The 18,183-nt window shown below is 39.5% G+C and overlaps 1 protein-coding gene across 4 annotated transcripts in view; it reads left to right on the top strand.

Moving 5' to 3' along the window:
* The window catches only part of ahi1 (Abelson helper integration site 1), a 260,111-nt gene that overhangs the window by 139,967 nt on the left and 101,961 nt on the right, over nt 1-18,183 (top strand). For all 4 annotated transcript variants that reach the window (XM_072554134.1, XM_072554114.1, XM_072554123.1 and 1 more), the window contains one exon: nt 9,410-9,527. In XM_072554134.1, coding sequence (XP_072410235.1) covers nt 9,410-9,527 — 118 coding nt within the window. The remainder of the gene's footprint in view (nt 1-9,409; nt 9,528-18,183) is intronic.

Genomic DNA, 18,183 nt, shown 5'->3' with positions numbered 1-18,183 from the left:
GCCAGCATTTATTATCCATCCCCTCTAGTTGGCTTTGAGAGGTAGTGATGAGCTGCCTTCTTGAACTAATGTCATTCCACTACTGTGGGTTGACGCACAATACTATTAGGGAGAGAATTCCAGGCTTTTAAAGCAGTGACAGTGAAGGAACGGCAATATATTTCTACTTGGGATGGAGGGGAACAAAAAACATTTACAGCCCAGGAACAGGCCATTCAGCCCACCAAGCCTGTGCCGATCCAAATCCACTATCTAAACCTATCGCCCCATTCCTAAAGATTGGTATCCCTTTGCTCCACAACTACTCATGCAACTGTCCAAATGTACCTTAAATGAATCTACCGTGCCAGCCTCTACTACCTCTGCTGGCAATGCATTCCAGGAACCTACCACCCTTTTTGTAAAGTATTTTCCGTGTGTATCCCCCTTAAACTTTTCACCTCTCGTCTTGAACATGTGACCTCTCGTTGAATCCCTCGTCCTGGGAAAAAGCTTATCTCTATCCACCCTGTGTATACCCTTCATGATTTATTTAGACCTCAATCAAGTCCCCCTCGATCTCGTTTTTTCTAACGAAAACAATCCTAACTTACTCAACCTCTCTTCATAGCTGACACCTTCCGGACCAGACAAAATCCTTGTAAACCTTCCCTATATCCTCTCTAAAGTGTCCACATTCTTTTGGTAGTGTGACGACCAGGACTGTACATAATATCCTAAATGCGGCTGAACCAAAGTCTTGTACACTTCTAACATGACCTGCCAGCTCTTATACTAAGTACCCTGTCCAGTGAAGGCAAGCATACCATATGCCTTCTTGACCACTCTACCCACATGTGCAACCACCTTCAGGGTACAATGGACCTGAACGCCCAGATCTCTCTGCTCATCAACTTTTCCCAATGCTCTTCCATTTATAGTATAGTTCTCTCTAGAATTAGACCTTCCAAAATGCATTACCTCACATTTGCCTGGATTAAACTCCATCTGCCACTTCTCTGCCCAACTCTCCAGCCTATCTATATTCTGCTGTATTCTTCGACAGTTCCCTATGCTTTCTGCTACTCTACCATTGACCATGGAACTTAAAGGTGGTGGGGTTCCTATGTATATGCTGCCCTTGTTCTTCTAGATTGAAGTGGCACTGAGTTTGAAAGGTGCTGTCTGAGGATCTTTGGTGAATTTCTGCTTTGCATCTTATAGGTAGTACACATTGTTGCTACTGAGCATTGATGGTGGAGAGAGTGGATGCTTATGGATATAGTGCCATTCCAAGGGGCTACTTTGTCCTGGATGGTGTCAAGTTTCTTGAGTATTGTTGGAGCTGCACTCATTCAGACAAGTGTAGAATTTTTCATCACACTCCTGATTTGTGCCTTGTAGATGGTAAACAGCCTTTGGGGTGTCAGGAGGTGAGTTGCTCTCAGCCTTAAATATACGCAAGGGCTATGACCCACAGCTCTCTGTGGCACAGAGTTCCAAAGACACTCAACCCTCTTAGAGAAGAAATTCCTCCTCATCTCAGTCTTAAATGGGCACCCCTTTATTCAGAGACTTGTCCTTGGGAACTCAGTCAGTTGTGGAGCTACCAAGCCACTCTTAGTAATGGACATTGAATTTCCTTATAGCAAGTCTCAGTGATCTTCCCTACACTGCAGCAATCTCCAAAATGAGATGTTGCAAATATCTTCAATTCCAGCCTGGAAGTAACAAAATGAGTAAAAATAAATTACCGTGGTCAGCTTCACAGCCACATGCTCTAGATTCTTAGTTGTGATTGTACAAATGGAAAACTTTCAGTGAGGGCATTCTTAATGAAGCAGCAGGCACCTCTCATCCTGTTCGTTGTTAAGATCTAGACAGCCGATTTGCTGTCTGAGGACTCTATGCAGGTTTGGCCTCTTGCTGAGATCCAATCCTCTGCACTGGTTTTCCGAATAGTGTTGTGGAAATTTTTAAATCCACTTGAGGGAACAGAGAATAGCCGTGGTTTATTCAAAACTGAATTCAACCAAGGAATTATGATGGCTTCATGTAGGGAATGGATGAGGGGACAAAATGCCTAAGTAGGTGAAATTACAGGTGGCAATTACCAAGCAATAGAAAGATGAAGGACATGCCCAACAAGTGTTAACATAATGCATCAGCCAATCTGGTGGACCAACAGGCAAGCAATGAGGAGTGGAGTTTAAATCCAAAGGTAGAGTGAGCAACTCAGACCTGGACTGAAATGATGGGGTGCAGGTCGACGTAGGGTATGTCCATGGGATCAATGTAATGAGGTAACTAAGCCAAAGGATTGATATGCAGTGGATTCTTGGGCAACATCAAAGGATGATAGAGCAGTTAAATCAGAATAAAGCAAAAAATCCCAGAAAGGGACTCATGGAAAGGCTCAAAGAAGAAAGCCTTCCTTCTTGAAAGCTTCTTCTTGAAAGCTTGGACGAGAGATATTCGAGCAGAAAATGCACGCTTGGTAAAAAAACAAAAGTGGAGGCCATGGTAAGGTCTGAATTTAACAGAGCAATGACATTTGGCCCAGGAGGATGTAGATTTTAGCCCAGGTCCTAGAAGTGCATCATAGAAAAGATTGGAAATCTAATGGAGAACAGCAGGAGGCCGAGGAGCCATATTTCAAGCTGAAGAGGCAGCTCTAAACTAAAACTCTGATTCAGTTTAGAACCATTGCAGCTAAAGCATACAGCATAGAATTGAGGACACTTGTGGTTTGGTGGTAGTGCCTTTACGTCTGGGCTAGATGGTCCAGATTCAAGTCTCTCTTGCCCCAGATGTGAGTAGTAACATGTCTGAATAGGCTGGTTAGAAAATATTTCGAAGTGCAATGGTGAAAAGTAACAAAAAACTAATGTGAACAGAGTCCCCGCATTCACAGATGAGCATGGTGTAAATAATTCAGGAAAATTTGACAAAAACTTACCAGCTATAAGAATTGGGAATCTTAAACAATGGATAAGAAGAGATGAGACTGGGGTGGGCCAAAATGGCACTGAATGGTCATGGATCAAATTATAAACAATAAGCAGAATGTCATAATCTGCCAGTTTTGAAGCCACTAAAATAGTCCTTCTTGAGGAGGTGGACAAGATGGCTTATAATACTGAGATCATTCTTACTGGTACAGCTGTAGTATGTTGAACTCAATTGATATTAATTGACAGTATACCAACTTTGCAGTGGATTCTAGAGGTTCCAGGTCAGGATTTAACCATCAAGGATTTAACCATAATTAACCATCTCACAAAGTCAGTCAGATATATCTCATTTGATCATATAATCTATTCTAATGCTTCCTAGGTGGCATGAATTGCAAGAAGATAAAATAATGATTGATTTTCTTTAAAAATGTTTCAGTGTAGCTATAAGCATGTATTAATTGGATTAATATATATATGGAAATTAAAATCTTTTTGGATAATTAAATTATGTATAGCATTGGAATTTCAATAGTTTGATGAAATATAATTAAAATAACTTTATCAAAATGCAGCTTGTTTTTAAATAGTCTGCTAAGTTTTTTCTCATAATGGATCTATGTGAGTTGTGTCTATAAGTTTATTAAGGATAATTCAAAGGATGATTTGAATGAAAACAGAGTAGTGCCCAGAGGCAATGAATGTAAATTGTAAAAAGACTAATAGTAGGAGACTGTGCTCTGCTAACAGGTAAAGAATGACAGAAAATTTGACTTGCAAATTTATGCAAATTGGTATCTGGTCTTGAAGGTCAAAGGTTTGGAGTTGATCTGATGAGCCACAGGCATCATCTTTTTTAAAAAGGTAGTAATCTTATTTTTTTGTGCCAAACTTCAACCTTAATTGTTCCAGTATGGAAATTTCACATTTCTAGAAATCCATGTCATTTACATCATTTGCATTATATAAATAAGAAATGCAAAGTGTTCTGTGGAGAAGCTGGCATCTGTTCTTTTTGAACGTTTGTTCCTTTTGCCTAATACAGGCAATTTACATCTATCACATTACACAAACCAGGACCTGTATTGAAAGTAGTTTTGTAAAATTGTGGCTTATTTTATGACAGTGATATGAACAAGCTTTAAAAATGTCTACATATTAGGTACCTTTACTAAACAGCCACAGAATTATCTACAAGATCAGTTATGCAATTTTTTTCTCTTGATATATTTTGAAAACCATGATTGCTTCATTTTCTTTAATCTGTGCCAAGAAAAACTTACATAACATAAACCTGCATGTTTAGTAGAGGATATTTAATTTAGCACCAATTGTAAAATGAAGTGAAGCGTCATTCTGTTTGGTTCTTTATATATTTATTTTTTCAAAATTTGAAATATTATTACAAGAAACAAAATTAAAATTGTCAAGTGCCTTCTTCTCATTTTTGTATGACAGAACTATTTTTAACGCAATTGTGATGTTGCAATATTATATTACACCATCTGGAGTGACACAAATCCATAAAATGCACAATATATGAACTAATAGCTCATGTTTCATTACTTTTATAGTTACATCTACCTAATAATTGCTTCTATCTTATAATCATGAAATGATCAACAACCTAACAGAAAAAATTATAAAATCTCACTTCTGTCTTCTGACTTCACACATACATTGCCACTTTGGACCATAATGGGCTCCACACTTCTCTGGTTATCCTCTTTCTAGTGATACAAAATGTTCTTGGACTTTTCTTTATGTTCTTATGGCATCTTTATGCTCTCCTAATTTCTTCAAATAGCCCTTTGCACTTTCAGTACTCCTCTGGGGTTTTTACTCTTTTCAAGCCATCAATAAGCTTCCCTTTTATACTTTTTTCCAATCCTGTACATTCTTTGACATCCTAATATTTCATAAATATGTCTATCTCTTATTTTAAGTACTTTTGATTGATCTAACCTCCATAGCTCTCTGCAGTAGAGAATTCCAGACATTTATTACTTTCTAGGTGAAGAAATTTCCTTGTATCTGAGCTTTAAATGAGTATTCCTTTGTTCTGTAAATATGTCCTGTAGTTTCAGATTGCCCCTTTAGTGAACTCATCATCTCAACCTGTCAGGTCTTCTCAGAATCTTGTATGTATCAATGAGATCATCTCTCATTCTTCTCAATTCCAAAGCATAAAGGCCTAACCTGTTTATCTGTTCTTCATAAGTTAACCCCCTCATCCCAGAAATCAGCATAATATCTCTTTTAAACTAACTCAAATGCCAACATATCCTTCTGTATAATATCAAAAGTGCCCTAATCATTTGCTAAGGCATTAATTCCAATATCTTGAGCTGCTATCTTATGCAATAGCTTTTTAAGTGACATCTTGTTGAATGCCTTCTGTAAATCCAAATACACTACAAATACGAATTCCCATTTATCAACTCTGTTATATTCTCAATGAAAAATAGCAAATTTATCATATATGATTTCTCTTTCACAAAACCATCATGATTCAGATTGATTGTATTAAGCTTTTGTAAATGTCATGCTATTTCTTCCTTAATAATGGACTGTTGGCTTTGCCTTCTTGAACAGTGGCTTCACATTAGTGATTTTCAAATCAACTGGAATCCAATCAGAATCTAGTGAAATTTGGAAGATTTCATTCAATACCCTCACTGGCTCTGCAGCCACTTCCTTCAAACACTGGGATGCAGGCCAACAGTCCCTGGCAATTTGTCTCCCTTTAGTCCAATTAGTTTGTCAAATACTTTGTACTTTGTGATGGAGACTGCTACAAAGTCTTCCTCCCATTAACACCTTGATCATTTGATATCTTTAGGATGTTTAGTGTCCTCCACCATGAAGTCTGATACAAAGTATTGGTTTTAATTATCTGCAATTTCTCTGTTCCCTGTTATTAATTCCCCAGTTGTATTGTCCAAGAGTCCCACACTTACATTAGTTATTCTCTTTCTTTTTATATACCCAAAGAAACATTTCTTGCCAATTTGCTTTCATAATCAATCTTCTCCCTTCTAATTAATGTTTTAATCATTTGACTCCTGGCTCCTTAAAAACAAATTTTCCAATCCTCTGGCCTTCTCGTAGTTTTCACCACTTTGTATGTCATTTACTTAGACACTCTCCAGGATTGTCTTTGTTCATCCTTTTCGACTAGAATAATTTTTTACTGAGCATTATGAAATATTTGCTTAAATGTCTACTACTGCTCATCCACAGATTTTCTCATAATCTATTTTCCCAACCTGATTTAGACAATTCTTTCTTCATACCGGTATTTAGATTAGATTAGATTACTTACTGTGTGGAAACAGGCCCTTCGGCCCAACAAGTCCACACCGCCCCGCCGAAGCGCAACCCACCCATACCCCTACATCTACCCCTTACCTGACACTACGGGCAATTTAGCATGGCCAATTCACCTGACCTGCACATCTTTGGAGTGTGGGAGGAAACCGGAGCACCCGGAGGAAACCCACGCAGACACGGGGAGAATGTGCAAACTCCACACAGAGAGTCGCCTGAGGCGGGAATTGAACCCGGGTCTCTGGCGCTGTGAGGCAGCAGTGCTAACCACTGGGCCACCGTGCCGCCCACGAATCTGAGACCTAGATTGTTTTCTCCCAAAGTGAACTTGAAATTCTACCATGTTGTGATCGCTACCTCCAAAAGGGTCCTAAGCTATGAGATATCTTATTAATTCCATCTCATTAAATATTGCTAGATCTAAAGTAACCTGTTTTCAAATAAATTCTGCAACATACTGATCTAAGAAACAATCCCTGTTGCACTTTACAATTTTTTTCCAATATTGCCCATGCCCATTTGATTTGTCCAGTCAATATTTAGATTCAAATCACCTGTTCTGAAGAAGGTCACTGGACCTGAAACATTAACTCTTTTGTTTCTGATTTCCAGTATCTGTAGTTCTTTGTTTTTTTTTAAATCACATGTGGCAATTGTAGCTTCCATCTTACACATGTCCATTATTTCCTGATTTATATCTTTCCTAAAGTGATGTAACTTTTCAGGAGTTTATAGAAAACTCCTACCCGTGATTTCTTTCTCTTGCTATTTCTTATTTCCACGCACATTGATTCCACTTCATGATTTACGGCATCTGTATCACTACTCACCACTGCACTGATATCTCCAATTGTTAATGAAGCTTCTCAACCGCCTTTTTCTTATTTTTATGGATTCTTGAATATTAAGTTCCCAGCCTTGGTCACCCCACAACCTTGTTTCTATAATATCTGTCAAATCATTTTTGTTTGTTTCATGCCAACAATTCATCTATCATTGCAAATGTTGCATGCATTCAGATAAAACGCCTTAATTTTGACTTATTAACCATTACTATTTACTTTGGTATTAATTTCTGCTGTCCTCTTCTGTGTATATTTTCTACCCCTTCCTGTCATATTTTGATTATTGTTTGCCAATTAGCTACCCTGCATCTGTATTCTCTTGTTTCATTTTGATTTTTTTAAAACTTTCCTTCAATTGAACCTACCCTCATTAATTATCTTAAAGCCTTAGTTATTTAATTTGTTAGGGCACTGTTCCCAGCAATGATTCAAGTGAAACCTTTTCAAACAGAACTGCACTCTCTTTGCACAGTACTGGTTCCAGTGCCACATGGATCAGAACCTTCTCCAATTATTGAGCAATGCATTTACCTCGTTAATCTTATTTACCCTAAAACAGACTAAATAGAACGCTTTTTGAATTAATATAAATCAATTTGTCATTTTTTAGAAATAGCAGGCAGAAAATGAGACATTGTCTTTTGGTTTAATGTTTTTTTTTGCTGTTGGTATTTTTCCTCTTATACAAATTGATCCATAGCAGCTCGGAAGGGGGAACTGTTTGTTGTCCCAGTGCCAGGCTCTGTGGTCAGAGTGATAATGTGTTGTTAAGTCTATAAATTTTTACCATCAACTAAGAACTAGGAAGTAGCATGCAATCTTGAATGTTGCAAGAGGTCCTAATAATGAAAAATACCCGATCTGGACTGTAAATGAAGGAACAGAAAGTGCTCATCCGGTGTGATAAAAATGATCTTTCATATTGACTTTTCACCAATTGGGTAGTTTTTGTAAATCCATTGAAAGTATGATATTGTTCAACAAGAGCTCTAAAAAGATCATATCAGAGGTAAATCTAATAATCCAGTAACTGAGTGTCAACAAGTGATGATGGTACTGGTAAATATGATTTTGTTTTGTTTTTGTACCTTTTGCCATATGAGCAAAATTCAAGACTGTATCTCATTTAGTCCAGTTTCAGATCCAAAAATAGTTTTCTTCATTGGTTGAAAGTTGATGATTTGCGTTGAAACACCCAGAAAAAGTATTATTCAAAATGATGTATGATGATCCTCACAGTTTCTGATTGTGATTTGTTTGATGCCAATGCAGTGAAGAAACTTCTGGCTACAATTTTGAATGTAGGCTGGTTTCCAATGATCCAAAATATATTTATGCACAATCGTAGCACAGACTAAAATATCATGCTGTACAGTTTGATGTTTATTCACTTGTGAAAACCATGGTGTTCCAATACTTAGTTAATAGACTAAGGTACCATGCCAGGTATTTCATAGAAACAACACTTGCACATATTGTGTCTATACCAACTTGTGTACAATTGTAAAAATTCCAAATTAACAATATGGCTACCACCAAAGTAAGACGGGAATGATTGTTTTGATGCAGTTTGAGTGAATTTACAAAATTATAGTTTTTCATGTACTATAAGGCTTTTTTGCTAAGGAATCTGCATTGTCACATTTAATTTTCAACTGAAAAAACAGGAACAAAACAGAAAAATTCTATATAATCCCTAACTGTTTTGACATATCTTTTATCCACTAGAGTTAAATGACAGAAGAAGCAACTATAGTATCCTTTATTCTTTTAGCATATGCAAAAACTCTCCATGGATACTGTAACTCCACAGACTGAATCTGCGCTAATATGCAAATAAGTATATATTTAGTAGATTGTCTTTAGGCATTATTATTTTAGGAAAGTTTTTTTTCTAATTATGTCTAGGAGTTTAACCTTTTAGATTTTTGCTACTAAGAAGATGTTTCAGTGTATAGTCAAACTTAAGCTATATAAGAATATGATTTTCTTTTTGTATGGTTGTATGCAATTTTTGTTCCAAAACTACCTTTCCTTTATCCAGAATAATTATCCATAAATAGGACATATTAAAAGTTTTTTTGGTGAATCAAGTCATTATTTGTTCTGCATCCATAAGGTTGTTGATTTCAAAGTGATTCCCAGTACATATAACACCTTAAAAAGCAGAAATAAATGTATGGTCAAACTCTGAACTGTTGGGATGTTATTTACTGATTGGCAGCATGTGCACCAAGACTTACGTCAGTGAATAACCCAGGAAATTGTGCTTTGGTTTCTGATTTGCCTTTCCTATTACAGACCCGGTCAAATCTCCTTCTTCCTGCACCATCACTGTTGTCACCACACTCTAAGCTAATGCTTCCAACTACAGTGGGTGCTCAGCTGTTATCGCAGCAGTCACTGACTTCACAGGCTGGTGAGTATTGTTTCTAATTTGGTTATGGTTTCAGTTTTTCTACCCGATTTTCTCCAAAGTTGATCATATAATGTCTCTTATATATTTTATCATGAATCGTTTATTTGTCTCATTTGGGATAGAAAAAATGCACAACATTCTTTTACAAATAGGGTTACTTTTAAAGATGGCAGTACTAGAAAAACACAAAAGTGGTAGCTGATGTGAATTTCAATCATGTTTTCTACTGCTTAAAATTTAAATGCCAAGAAAATATGCCTATATGTGTTTGTGTAATGAAGACAGTGTTTTAAAGAGAAATTAGAATGCTGTACATTGAGTGAGCAAAGAACTGTTTAATTTCAAAGCAATCTTTTCGTTGCCTTAAACTTGATAACTGTCTGATAACTATAATAGATCTTTAATAACTATAATAGATCTTTATCAAGTAATTTAATTCCATTTTATGTGAAGAATTACAAACTAAATGAGTGTAGAGTTAGCCCACTGAAAGAGCTAGCCAGTCACTTCCCACCTTCGGACGTCCTAGTTGTTTAGTAGATTTAGCATCAATTATGAATGAGTGTAACATCTGACTTTGAAGTAATAGCATTCAATATAGTACATTTACAGTGTGACATCTGGTTTCAAACAAATCAGTGCACATAATGAAATTACATAAGTTTGGTTAATTTGCAAATGGGTAGAATATCTGAATAACTGCTAAAAACTATGTATGAAGTAAGAAACTAGGCATCATAGTGTCACCATTTCTGTGAAACTGTTGGGAATGAGAAAACAAATTGTTTGACTTAAAGTGGTAGCCTTATTCTCTCAAATAGAAAACAGAAAATGGTGAAGAAACTCAGCAGATCTGGAGCATCTGTGGAGAGATAAACAGAGTTAATGTTTCAAGTCCAATATGACTCTTCTTGCTTTTATTGGAGCTTTTTATTCATGCCTGAAAGGAAGAGAAAAAGCCCACGTAAAAATGTCAAATGAGATGATGAATGAAATGGACCTGGGCACCAGGAATGCTTTGGGATAGTATGAGATGGTTCTGATGGAGAGAGAGATCGAGGGTATACACAATAGTAAGTGTGGATCTCAGGACATGTCAGGGACAGCTGTTTGTCTTGGGGATGCCTGTAGATTCGAAACATGAAGGATGAAACTTCGATTGGAATCCATGTGGGGAAAAGCAGAGCCAGAGACAGTCAACTGAGGCAGGGGATGTGGCTGGAAAAGCAAGGTTGGGCAAATACTTTATCAAACAGTAGGAGGGAAATAGAAAGCAGTGAACAACCTGAAAGATAAAAATAGAAATCTCATTAGAGAGAAGAGTCTTTCACTGAAATATAAGCACCCAAAACTGCAGCTTTGATTTTAACAGTACAACAAATTGCAACAAAATAAGAAGATAAAAGAGAAACCAAATTATTTACACATAATGTGAATTTGATGATTTTGAAACACATGTAAATTCAATCAGTTAATTTCAACAGCAGTCTTTTATCTTACATTGGAGAGAATTCCCATCTCTATCATATCAGCAAGTTTAATTTCTGGTCTGACGAATCTGATAGCTTCTTCAATGAGTCTTCATACAACTGAGTTTAGACTTTAGCTTCAAATAACCCCTTCAGGGTTTTAACCAAAGACTTCTGGTCTGGAATTTTCAAATTGAACTCCTTACACTGAGGTGACCTATTTTGTAACTGGTCTAAAGTATATTTCTTCTTGAAGAGAAATTGCTTTACATATCCAGCTTCAGCAAGACTTCTGCAAGACTGAAAACCAAAAACACTTTCCACGCTATGTGTTTCTCCTAAACCAAAAATAAAATTTCCTGATCCTACTAACAGAACCCAAACTGGATGTCACTGAGTAAGTTAATGCAGAGCAGGTGCTGCTTGATTGCACTATTGATGACACTTTCCATCACTTTACTAATGATTGAGAGTAGACTGATCGAGTTATGACTAACTGGGTTAGATTTGTCCTGTTTTTTATGTTCACGACATACCTGAGCAATTTTCCGTATTGTCAAGTAGATGTCAGTGTTGTAACTGAACTGGAACAGCTTGGTTAGGGAGTGGCAGGGATGAGCCTCCTCCTTTAGTTTGATTGTGTACCATCATTCACAATGGGGTATGGCAGGACTACATAGCTTAGATCAAATTTATTGTTTGTGGAATCACTTAGCTCTGTCTATCACTTGTTGCTTCTGCTATTTAACACACGAGTAACTTCACCAGGTTGACACCTCATGCCTGGTGCTGCTTCTGGCATGTCCTCCTGCACATTTCATTGAACCAGCATTGATCCTCTTGCTAGATGCAGATGGGGAGAATGAGGAATATGCTAGGCCATGATGTTGCTGATTGAATTGGAGTATATTTGTGCTGTTGCTGATGGACCACACCTTGTCTGCCATTCTTATCTGGTCTGAACTTCAGGTCATTAAGGATCCACAACAAGATGATTGACTCTCAGCTGCCCTCTGAAATTGCCTACTAGTAAGCCACTCAATTGAAAGGGCAATTTGGTATGGGTGACAAAATGGCTAGCCCTGCTAGGAAAGCTCACATACTATGAAAAAATAACCATCTATCCAGTGTTTTCTCTTCTGTTACCTACCCAATGCCAAGATAATTTCTGACAATCACTCGATGATCTTTCTTTATAAAATTTGGTTTACTGATTATATCACTTGCTTTTACATAACATAATTTTTTAACTGCAGGTTTAGCATGAACTGCCAAACAAAGTTAACAAAAACCTGATATATTTACAGACACAATGAGCTGAATTTCTCCATTTTTTGGCTCTATTATTTTCGCAGAGTTTCATAGTGTGTTTGCCCCAAAGCTTATGTGCCTTTTTTCAAGCAATCTTCTGCTGCTCATCTCATTAACTATGCATCTGGGCTCCACTGAGCCCTTATTGTTCCATCATGCGGGAGAACAGCAGAAGTACCCACTCCTGTCAGAGCCTCCTGCCGTTTATTGCACTTGAGACACATTTAAACCCCAGTTCAACAGCACTTCAGGCACTTTATTGACCTTCACACTTGGCTGTTCTACCATTGTTACCAAGAAAATGGCCCAGCAAGGGAAGCTGGTACCCGCTTTGCTGACATTGGATCTGGACTTCAACTGATATGACCAGCCTACACAGAGATGGCCACCTGGGTCAGTGCTGGTTTCCAGGTGCAAAGAAAGCCCAGCAATATCAAAATAAGGTCAGTGAACCTTTGTTCTCCGCAATCTTCTCTCTGCTACCTTAAATTACTCTAATTCTGCCACTGCCTTCACCTCCGACCAAGGCTAATGGTCTACCCTCTCACTATTGCATACAATATCTCAGCCACTTCATTCTCCCAAAATATTAACACTTCCTGTCTCTGTGATTCCTACTGACTTACTGGGTACACCTCACCATCTTTTCCCCCAACTGCACCGATACTGATTACCCTTCCAAACACTTTCGTCTCAATCAGTCCTTCCTTTTGTTGCAGTGCAGTGGAAAATGAGTACATTGAGGTAGAGAGAGTGGCCAACATTTGTGTGTACACGCTCTACGAAGAGAAGATCCTTGAAGTAGAAGGAGAAGACCATGACCACTCATGGAGGGCTGTGATCTCTATGTTGATGCATTAAAGTAAGCTTCGTTGTGCTTTTCTGCACGGGGCTTCCTTTGTCCCGACTGTGAGCATATCCAAAGGTGGCCTGTGCTCTCTTGTGCAGATACTGGCACAGTCAAAAGCCCCACCCAAAAGAGGGCAAGCCATGAACAACTCCTCCACTTCTGAGGAAGAAGCCACATCCCTCAGAAGATGCACCAGCAAGGCTGCCTCCTGAACCTTCTACCAGCTCAGCTACTTGCAATTCAGTATGTTCTCTCTCCAGATTACAATCAAGAGCATATGCTAGTAAGCTCATCACTGGCATGTCTCAGCAGCTGGTTCAGGGAGAAATGTCCCAGGTCACTGGAACGTTGTTACTGGGCTATCAGAGGCCAGGCTACCACTCAGGCTCAGGCATAAGACAACTCCATGGTATCTGCAGATTCACAGACATTTGCAGCATGGAAGGGAGATCATTTGGTCAATCATGTCAGGGTCGGTCAACAAAGATCTGACGGCACTAATCCCATTTTGCAATTTATGGCCCATAGGACCAGGGCTATGGCAACACCAACACATATCTAAACATTGCTTAAATGTTACGTTAGCATCTGATACAACTGCCCTTTTGGGAAGTGAGTTCCAAATTCCAAACCACCTTCTGAATGAAAAGAATTCTCCTCAACTCTCCTCTTAGTTTTCTAATGTGTAATCTGATTATTGATGTCTCTACTTACAGAATAAATGCTTTCCTATCTACGATATGTATGCCTCTCATAATCTTGTACTCTTCTAGCAGGTCCTCATTCAACCTTTGTTGCTCCAAATAACCCTGGCCTATCCAATCTTCACTCGTGTTTCAGAGCCTTCTGCCCAGTCAACCTCCTGGTAAATCTCCTCTGCATTGTGTCTCATGCAATCACAGCCTTCCCCTTTTATAATGACAAAAACTGAAAGCTTATTCTATTTATGGCCGAACCAGCAGTTCATACAGTTCTGTCATAACCCCTTTGCTCATGTATGCCTTGGCTAAAAATGGTAAGTGTCCCATATTCCTCCTTAAGCATGTTAGCTTAAAAAAAGCCTTGCTAAAGTCAATTTAGACTGTATCAAATCCATTACCATTATCGACATTCCAGCTTCTCCTCTACCTTAAATATTCAATCAAATTTATAAAATTAGACCTTCCCTTAACAAATCCATGCTGACTATTTCTAATTAATCTGAATCTGTTCAAATGCAGATATATTCTGTCCCTCAGAATCCTTTCTACTAACTTCCCCACAACTGAGGTTAGACCGACTGCCCTGTGATTACCTGGTTTTTCCCTTCACTTTTTTAACAATGTGACATGAATCTAATTGAGTTACGATCACTATCTCCAAAATGCTCATCCAATGATTAACCTTCCATCTGCTCCGCTCAGTTCTGAATATAGAGATCCAAAGGATAGACAAATGCATAGTAATGAAATCAACACTTCTAGTAATTGAAAAGGAGGACAGAAGTCCTGTTTGAAGTTGTTGAACTCAGTGTTCAGTCCTGAAGGCTGTAAAGTGCCTACGTAGATGCTATTTATCCAGTTTACATTGAGCTTTGTTGGAACACTGTACCAAGCCCAGGGCAGAAATGTTAGTATTGAAGCAAGATGGTTTCCCTGGATCCTCACTTACCCCTATTATAAGCCTTTTTTTTAAGGGCTGCCCATCTACACCGTATCAATCAATTGTCTAAACACTCTTATTCAATGAGTCATGATGTCAGGGTGACTATTGTCCCTTTGCCCACCTCCATTTCAAAGTTAGCTTCATTTCTTCTAAGAAGAAAAACCTTTTCATTTTCAAAACACTGCATTTAAAACAGGGTAGTGTAGCAACTGCTAAATCTTTTGTTTATGCTTATAAAAGGCTATTTATTATTGCACCGCTGTTAACTGAAGTCTTGTGCTACACAGGCAATTCTAATTATGGAATACTAAGCGAACACAGTTTTAAATGGGACCCCAATTTCCAAAACTGCAAACAGAAATAAGGCTTTCTCATAGGCCACAATGCACAATTGAATGGAGGCCTCACAGAAGGAAGGCCATGTGATGCCTTCATGTGAGCTTCTGACTTATTAAGCAGATCTTTGAGAAAACTTCCTCTGCCTATTGTGTTCTGGCAACCTTTTTTTTATCCATAGTGCGCAGTTGAAATTTGGTGGAAGATAATACACTTCAAGGTAACGGTCCTGAAAGTGAAATCCAGATTTCCCTATTTCATATATCCTTATAAATAGCTGACCCTGTCAACCCCATGAGCTTTGACGCTTTCCACATTTCCATCCAACATCTTATTTGACAGTAACATCTGCTTTCTCCATAAGCCCCTGATTACACTTGCAGGAAGTGCACCCATCTCCAGCTCCTCCAAGACCGTGTTAGGGAACTGGAGCTGGAGTTGGATGAACTTCGGATCATTCGGGAGGCAGAGGGGGTCATAAATCGGAGCTATAGGGAAGTAGTAACTCCAAAAATGGCAGATAGATGGGTGACAGTGAGGGGGACTGGGAGGAAGCAGCCCCCTGCGGCCGTTCCCCTCAAGAACAAGTATACCGTTTTGGATACTTGGGGGGGGGGGGACTTTCCAGGGGTAAGTGACGGGGCTCAGGCCTCTGGCACGGAGCCTGTCCCCGCTACTCAGAAGGGAAGGGTGGAGAAGAGCAGAGCAATAATAATTGGGGACTCGATAGTTCGGGGCACAGATAGGCGGTTTTGTGGGAACGAGAGAGACTCACGTTTGGTATGTTGCCTCCCAGGTGCAAGGGTACGTGATGTCTCTGATCGTGTTTTCCGGGTCCTTAACGGGGAGGGGGAGCAGCCTGAAGTCGTGGTCCATATTGGCACCAATGACATAGGTAGGAGGAGTGCTGAGGATGTTAGACAGGCTTTTAGGGAGCTAGGTTGGAAGCTCAGAGTTAGAACGAACAGAGTTGTTGTCTCTGGTTTGTTACCCGTGCCACGTGATAGAGAATCGAGGAATAGGGAGAGAGAACAGTTAAATGCGTGGCTACAGGGATGGTGCAGGAGGGAGGGATTTCGGTACTTGGATAACTGGGGTTCTTTCTGGGGAAGGTGGGACCTCTATAAACAGGATGGTCTGCACCTGAACCTGAGGGGCACCAGTATCCTTGGGGGGAGGTTTGCTAGTGCTATTGGGGGGAGTTTAAACTAACTCTGCAGGGGCATGGGAACCCAGACTGTAGCTTTAGGGTGCAGGACCTGGAGTGTAGGGAGGTTAGGAATATGGCATCAATCTTAAAGGAGGGTGCCTGTAAACAGAAGAGTGGCTTGAAGTGTGTATACTTTAATGCCAGAAGTATACGAAATAAGGTAGGTGAACTTGCAGCGTGGGTTGGTACCTGGGACTTCGATGTTGTGGCTATTACAGAGACATGGCTAGATCAGGGACAGGATTGGCTGTTGCAGGTTCCAGGGTTTAAATGTTTTAGTAGGGTCAGAGGTGGGGGTAAAAGAGGGGGGGGTGTGGCTTTGTTTGTCAAAGATAGTATTACAGCGGTGGAAAGGAAGATGGACGAAGATTTGCCATCTGAGGTAGTTTGGGTTGAGGTTAGGAATAGGAGAGGTGAGGTCACCCTGTTAGGAGTCTTTTACAGGCCTCCTAATAGTCCTAGAATCGTTGAAGAAACGATTGCGAAGATGATTCAGGAGAAGAGTGACAGTAATAGGGTAGTTGTTATGGGGTCTTTAACTTTCCTGATATTGATTGGGAAAGCTATAGCTCAAGTTCAATAGATGGGTCAGTGTTTGTCCAATGTGTGCAGGAGAGTTTCCTGACACAATATGTAGATAAGCCAACAAGAGGTGAGGCCATACTGGATTTGGTTCTGGGTAACGAACCAGGCCAGGTATTAGAACTAGAGGTAGGTGAGCACTTTGGGGACAGTGACCACAATTCGGTGATTTTTACTCTAGTGATGGAGAGGGATAAGTGTGTACTACAGGGCAAGAGTTATAGCTGGGGGCAGGGAAATTATGATGCGGTGAGGCATGATTTAGGATGTGTGGATTGGAAAAGTAGATTCCAAGGCAAGAGCGTAATTGATATGTGGAACTTGTTCAAGGAGCAACTATTGAGTGTCCTTGATAAGTACGTACCTATCAGGCAGGGAGGAAAGGGTCGTGTGAGGGAGCCGTGGTTTAATAAGGAATTGGAATCCCTTGTTAAATGGAAGAGGGCGGCCTTTGTAAAGATGAGGCGTGAAGGTTCAATAGGGGCGATTGAGAGTTATAAGGTAGCCCGGAAGGACCTGAAGAGAGAGCTAAGAGCAGCAAGGCGGGGACATGAAAGGTCCTTAGTTGGTAGGATTAGGGAAAACCCTAAGGCTTTCTATAGGTATGTTAGGAATAAAAGAATGACTAGGGTAGGAATAGGTCCAATCAAGGATAGTAATGGGAAGTTGCGTGTGGAGGCTGAAGAGATTGGGGAGGCACTGAATGAATACTTTTCGTCAGTATTCACTCAGGAACAGGACATTGTTGTCGATATGAATACTGAGGCACGAATAAGTAGAATGGATGGCTTTGAGATATGTAGAGAAGAGGTGTTGGAAATTCTGGCAAGGGTGAAAATAGATAAGTCCCCTGGGCCTGATGGCATTTATCCTAGGATTCTCTGGGAAGCAAGGGATTGCAGAGCCATTGGCCTTGATTTTTGTGTCCTCTTTGTCTACAGGAGTAGTGCCAGAGGACTGGAGGCTAGCAAACGTGGTTCCCTTGTTCAAGAAGGGGAGTAGGGATAATCCTAGTAACTATAGGCCAGTGAGTCTCACTTCTGTTGTGGGCAAAGTCTTAGAGAGAATTGTAAGGGATAGGATTTATGCACATCTGGATAGGAATAATGTGATCAAGGATAGTCAGCATGGTTTTGTGAAGGGCAGGTCGTGCCTCACAAACCTTATTGAATTCTTTGAGAAGGTGACTAAGGAGGTAGATGAGGGGAAAGCGGTAGATGTGGTATATATGGATTTTAGTAAGGCGTTTGATAA

The sequence above is a fragment of the Chiloscyllium punctatum genome, chromosome 3, assembly GCF_047496795.1.
Source record: "Chiloscyllium punctatum isolate Juve2018m chromosome 3, sChiPun1.3, whole genome shotgun sequence".
Classification (NCBI taxonomy): domain Eukaryota; kingdom Metazoa; phylum Chordata; class Chondrichthyes; order Orectolobiformes; family Hemiscylliidae; genus Chiloscyllium; species Chiloscyllium punctatum.
The sequence above is the reverse complement of the archived record's forward strand: the minus strand, read 5'-3'. Positions and strand labels throughout refer to the sequence as shown.